Here is a 6,000-nt window from a genome sequence, read left to right as displayed (position 1 = left end):
ATAAATAAATAATGCAGAACCCAAGGAGTTATGCCAAAACATTTGGACCATGTGATAAATTAGCAAAAACTGTAACAGAAAATCAGTATAAAATACAGTAAATGGTGACAACCGAGTGTGAAAGCCATGACTAGCATGCTCCCAGTTCCCTCACCAGCGTCCTGCCCTCTGCCTCGCTGCTGCACCACCCAGGGTTTATTTCAAGTCTCCAACCATGAGCTGCAAAAAGAACAAGCCCCAGTGACAAACAAAAATAAAGGAGTGAGGGGAAGGAGGAGTCGCCTGTGGAGGAGCCTCAGTGCCCAGCGCTGCAGGGGCCAGTGGCCTTACCTGTCAGTGTCAAAGGCATTTCCGGGGGGGAACTGGGGAATACTGCTCAACAGTGAATGGAATGGCAAGAAGAAGCCAAGGGTCATCTCTTCACAGCCTAATGCTAGCAAAGAGCAAACTCCAGCTCTGAAAGTCTCAGGGGACCTTCTCAGAGGGCTCCCCAGACAGGAAAGCAGGTCTACAGCCTTTCATGGTGTGCTGGAAGGACTCTCTGCTGCTGGGGCCAGGAGTGGGAAATGCAAGAACTCCAAGAGCCTGTGAGCTCATATAGGAAAATCCAAGTGTGGCCTGTCCAGGGCTTCAAACGCCCTAGCAGCACTGCAAATGCCACGGAGGAGAACTAACACCGTGGGAGAACCAAAGGCTAGTGGTCAGCAGAGAACTGGTAGCTCCAGGTGCAGTAACCCCCAAGGAGTCATGCAAAATGTGCAAAACCTCTGCAGCTCAGGCTGAGAAGCTCTTTTGATGAGCAAGGAACAGGCAACTAAACCTCACATGACGTAAAGCCAAGTTTTGTTTCCAAGAGACACAGAAGGATGTCTGTGTGGTGTTTGTGCTCGTGGCAGTCTGCCTCCAAACCTCTGAGGTGGGGGTGCCAAGACCTAGCACTACCAGTTCTGCTTTTTCCTTCCCAAGAAATGAATATATGCATTTTTCAATCATTAGTTATATACTTCTGCCTACACTACTACTCTAGTAACCATGATAAAATAGGGACATACTGGAAATCAAAAATACAGGTCAGCACTTACTATAGCTGTGCTTTCTACCCCCACAGACAGGCAAAGCTTTCCTTCAGTGTCGCTGCAGACAGACCCTTGTCTGGGTGTGGACCAAGAGGCAAAGACTTTTCTTTTGCTCTTGCGTTTTTGTTTTGCTGCTTTTTTCTTCTCAAAGGAATGAGCGATTCAGAGGGGGGGGTGTGGATTTGCTATGGTGGGCTGGGCTGAAGGTGGCCAGGAGAAGGCAGGCTGGGTGCCTCCCATGACAGCTACACAACACTGCTTATCTAAGGAAGTGGCAAGACCCTGCAACTACCAACATGGAGAATGTCACCAGAGTTTGTCCTGACAGGGGGCGGCTGGGGAATATTACTCATGGAAACACAGGTTGATGGAGGTGGAGTGGGGCAGGAGGGGAAGTAACAAAGAGTCTATGGGGTAAGAAACTCACGAGCCACAATCTTTGTGTATGTGTTTGCAAGGGAACCAAAGTCCTACTCAGTGCCGCGTGCCGCCTGGCGCTCCTCGCCCGCGGGCTGGACCTGCTCCCCCTCTGCTGGCGCAGGCACTGCGGGCTCCACACAGTCCTGGCTGCTGGCAGCTTCCTTCACTGGCAGCACCACAGTTTCTGGCTCCGGGTTTGCCAACTCCCCTTTCGCTTTCTTCCTCTTCCGCTTCTGGCTTTCCAGGTTGGCTGCCTCCGAGTGCCTGGTTTGCTGTATGCCAGGCAGCGCCATGCCAATGCCAGGGGAAAGGAACATTGAGGGATAGATCAGTCCAGGAGACATCCCTGGGATAAGAAACGGGTTAAAAGCTACAGGACTACTGGTAGTTATTGCGGACTCTGTCTGATTAGAAAATGAGCTAGGGCCAGGCTTCTCTTCCGAGACAGTTTCTGTTTTCACATCCTGGCCGCTGGCTTTATCCTCAGCAGCTTTCTCTGCGCTGGCAGTGCCACCTTTCGTTGTGCTTGTTAAGGAGGTCGGAGCAGTCGCAGTACAAGTTGTTGCCATGGGGGGGTTGAGAAGTCCTCCAACGCCAAACATCTGCGGTACGGTGGCCATGCCCGGCAGCATCATGGGCAACATACTCAGGGTGCTTTTCACATCCTCGCCAGTGGGCACCGCTGCAAACCCAGCAGGAAACCCAACCAGCCCGGTCAGGGGGATCCCTTGCATGTTTCTCATGTTCTGAAGTCCTACCAGATCCATGCCAGCAATCAGTCCGTTCATGAAGAGTGGTCCCATCCCAGAAGAAGAATCTGCCACCATGCCGGGGCCCTTGATCAGCTCGCTCCGGGGCCTCCTCCCCCTGCGGCGTGGCCCCGCATCCCGCAGCATGGGCTCGGTTAGGATGCGGTTGAATTTGCTCTCTGGTAAGTAACCCTGAGAACACACATAGCAGAGAACATCCAGCAGTTACTGCTGTGCCAGGAGAACCCTGCCCTTTCTGTGCTCTCATCTGCAGCCCAGATGGTGTCGGCACAGAAACGTTTGCCTGCATGGTATGGAATCGGAGAGGTACGCACAACTTTTCCCCAAGGGATGCTGCCAAGTGCAGAACACTCTGGCTATGCCCTGGCATGGTGCTGCAGCATCCCAGGGCACAGGGAGGGAAGGAAGAAGCACACTTTTGTCCCACAGTGTCACCCCAGCCCTCAGCATCAGCCCTTCACAATACAAGCAGCATGGGGACAGCCCCATGCCAGATGTCAGCTCAGATCGCGGCTTCAGCACCAGCTGAAAAATCCAGTCCCTTAGGAGGGCCAAATTTTCACTGCTCTGCAGGACAGCACAGACGTGTGGGATGGCACACAGAGAGTGGACATGCTAGCTGAGGAGCTCCCAGCTGGAGCTTTGCTGAGACGCCAGCAAGGTGGTTCTGAGCATTCAAGACAGAGGACCAAACCTCACCGGCCACACCTGGCTGAGACTGCCTGGTTACACAGAGCAGTGCAGAGGGATCCACAGTGCAGCTTAAAACTCTGGTTTCCAGTGTCCTCATCACAGACATACAAGCATTTCCCTTTGTGGCTCCCTTGAGTTTCAGTATTGCTGCTCTCTGAACGGTTTCCAAGAACAGATCTGGGTAGGAAAAGCATTTCCCATGGACACTTGCAGCACAGAAACTCCAGCAGAGTGCCCTGGCAGCCTGCCCTGCACAGCTGCCACCCAAAAAGGGGGAATCTCCTGCTCTGCTCCCACTGCCATCTGGGAGAACCTCCCCTGGGCCATGACTGCACCCAGGCTCTCCCAGGCAGCTGAGCCCAAGCTGCTGCCTACTCGGAGCAGCTGGACCTGGCTCTGCACGCAGCTGCAGTGCTTGCCGAAAGCTGTGCAGCGGCGGGGCCTGGGCTGCGGGCACTGACAGGCACACAGCCACCCAGCAGGGCCTGGGAGTGGGTGCTGGGGCAGTGGCCACAGCTATTCCTACTGGCACAGACATGGGCCCCTGTAAACCAAGGTGAGGAAGACGTGCTGGCCACCCAGACCGGGCACCAACGCCAGCCTCCCTGTGGAGCTGTTTCCTAGGTAGTGGGACAGACCATGCCACATCTCCGGTGCTAATTAAAAGCAAATCTGAGAGCAGTACAAACCTCTAAGCCAGGAGATTCCCACTCCAGCCCTCTGAAAGGGCATCACATGAACTACTGCAGCCACAAAACCAGGAGCAGGTGAGAGGGATTGTAGGGAGAAGTCTGGGTAAGGCCAGCCCACAGGGCGGAGAGGGCGATCTGCATACCACAGTGGAGAGCACCCCTCCCCCTCCTGATCCTCCCTTGGCTCTGCCCAGGTAGAGACTGGCATGACGAATGGGGTGAATGGACACAGCTTGACTTGTCTCCATACTGCCCTTCTCCCTGCCAGTGTCTGAGCCTTCAGGCCTGGCAACCTGGCAATCTTTGCTGGGCCCAGGGCTGCACAGGCAGAGTCTGCAGGAGCTGCTGAAAGCCTTGGCTGAAGCTGTTTGAAAATGTGACCTGCAAGAATGCTTTTTGTCCACTCCCTGCTGTCCAGCACCCGAGGACGGTGACTGCTCCTAGGGCATTCCTCTTGCCTCTGCCATTTCTGAGGCTCTCTGGGCAGACAACCTGAGCTGCCAAGCCCCATTCCCAGGGTGCTGACCTCCTTTCTCCTTCCCCTGCCCATGCTGCTGAGGGGTGGCAGGGCCCAAGCTCCCTCTCTGCCCCCAGAGCTCTGCTGGTCCATCCGGCCCTGCGGCCTCCCCCTCCCACCTGTGCAGCCTGGGTCCTGCCTCGCAGCTCTGCATCCTCACTGGAGACAGGTTGTGGGGATGGGGAGGGGAAAGAAAGGATGACATGATACAGATTTCTCCAAAAGCTCTAACTTACTGAAAGCTTAACAATGTCAGCCCAGTCAGCTGCAACAGCATACTCCAAGTTTGCATCAAGCCACCTTGGCAATTCCTTCAATGCTGGTGCTGTGGCTCCCCCTAACTATAAAACACAGCAGAAGGATGACCTCTATTGCAGAAAGAGTCATGTCAAAGAACACAAGAAACATGGTTACACCTCCCCTATCTGCTTGCTCTGGGCTGCAGTGTGGCTGGGGCAGAGACTCTTCCCTTGCTACACACCTCCATGGGACTTCCCTTGCTACACACCTCTGCAGAAGCACAGCTCGGGGAGGAAAGGCCTCTGAGGCCTGTCCCAGCACCCTCCCCATGCACAGCTGATGGGGACAGAGCTGCTACAAAGGCCATGCTCAAAACTGCCCAAACCCACCAATTCACTCATGCCTCCAATGGTGATCAGGAGTGTAACAGAGGGAAACACAGATGTGACTGAAACTGCCTCTTTCTGCCTTGCTCTGTTGCTTTGGTTTTAGATGTGAGTGATGTCACATCATCTTCTGACCTAGTGCAGCCCTAGGCATGGTTAAGAACTGAGTTTGGGTGGAAAATATCCCTGAATGTCCGTTCTCATCCACAGTGAACACTGGAGACACACCACAGACAGATAAATCCAGGCTCCTTGCTCAGTAAGCAGAAACAGCCCCTGGAGCCCTCCAGCATTTGGACGGGTGTTGGTATGCTGCATCTCCACCTCGTAAGGAGGAACAAAACCAAAGATATTTGCATGGCAGCATTAGAATTTGTGGCACACTGCAGTGAATTCAAGGGGAATAATCAAACCTGGAAGGGAAAGTGCCAGCCAGTGCTGTGCTGATGGTGGCTTAAGGCCAACAGCTGGATCCCTTTGCCACTGCAGGGTCTGTGCACCCTGACAAGGGAGGGCATCCAGACTTCCCTTACTTGACACAGTCACTTATTTTGCAGGTCTGTTCCCCTTGGGCACACACATGTCACAAAATAGTGTAGCTCAGTTACGTGTTCCAGACCTCTGTCTCTTCCATAGGCTCCTCTGGATTCTCCCCAGGGTGAGCTTGGGCTCTGCTAAGCACTTCAAGACCCCAAGGGCAGAGCACAGGAGAGCCTCCGCTTACCCGCCGTCCAGTACCCTTATGTACCACAGGCACCCGCTCCTCTCCTGTGAGTGAGTTAATGTCCAATTTGCTGGGGTCCTTGCAGCGCTGCCTCCTCTGCTTGGGCTTGTCTGAAAAATTCTGGAGTGCAAACAAGACAATGTTAGTGAGACCAGACATCCTAATGAGCCTGGGTGGCTGCAAGCCCTGCAGGAGAGCGGTACAGATGAGCTCCCAAGGGACAGAGGGTCCCTGCAGACGTGGATGGGAACAGTGGCACAAGCTGGTCTCTGCCACTGGGCCAGTTCTCCAATGAGCACAGATGCCTTTTGTAGGTGTAGAGGGGCTTCAGGGTACCCCTCTCAGACTGCTCCAGCCCTTTCTAATTCCCCTCCAGTCTTAGAGCTGTAACCCACTGCCAGTTCCTACAGAGGCATCTGTAGCTGAACTGTGTATGTCACCTCCTGCCAGGCCGACACAGCCACTTGTTTCTCACCAGCTCA

General features: G+C 54.2%; 1 protein-coding gene across 1 annotated transcript in view; it reads right to left on the bottom strand.

The window, feature by feature from the left end:
* Positions 1-1,546: 1,546 nt before the first annotated feature.
* The window catches only part of CHD6 (chromodomain helicase DNA binding protein 6), a 52,415-nt gene continuing 47,961 nt past the window's right edge, over positions 1,547-6,000 (bottom strand). Inside the window, exons 36-37 of the mRNA XM_054392136.1 lie at positions 5,519-5,638; positions 1,547-2,437 (exon numbers count right to left, since the gene is read on the bottom strand). Coding sequence (XP_054248111.1) covers positions 1,547-2,437; positions 5,519-5,638 — 1,011 coding nt within the window. The remainder of the gene's footprint in view (positions 2,438-5,518; positions 5,639-6,000) is intronic.

The sequence above is a fragment of the Indicator indicator genome, chromosome 24 (genome assembly GCF_027791375.1).
Source record: "Indicator indicator isolate 239-I01 chromosome 24, UM_Iind_1.1, whole genome shotgun sequence".
NCBI lineage: Eukaryota > Metazoa > Chordata > Aves > Piciformes > Indicatoridae > Indicator > Indicator indicator.
The sequence above is the reverse complement of the archived record's forward strand: the minus strand, read 5'-3'. Positions and strand labels throughout refer to the sequence as shown.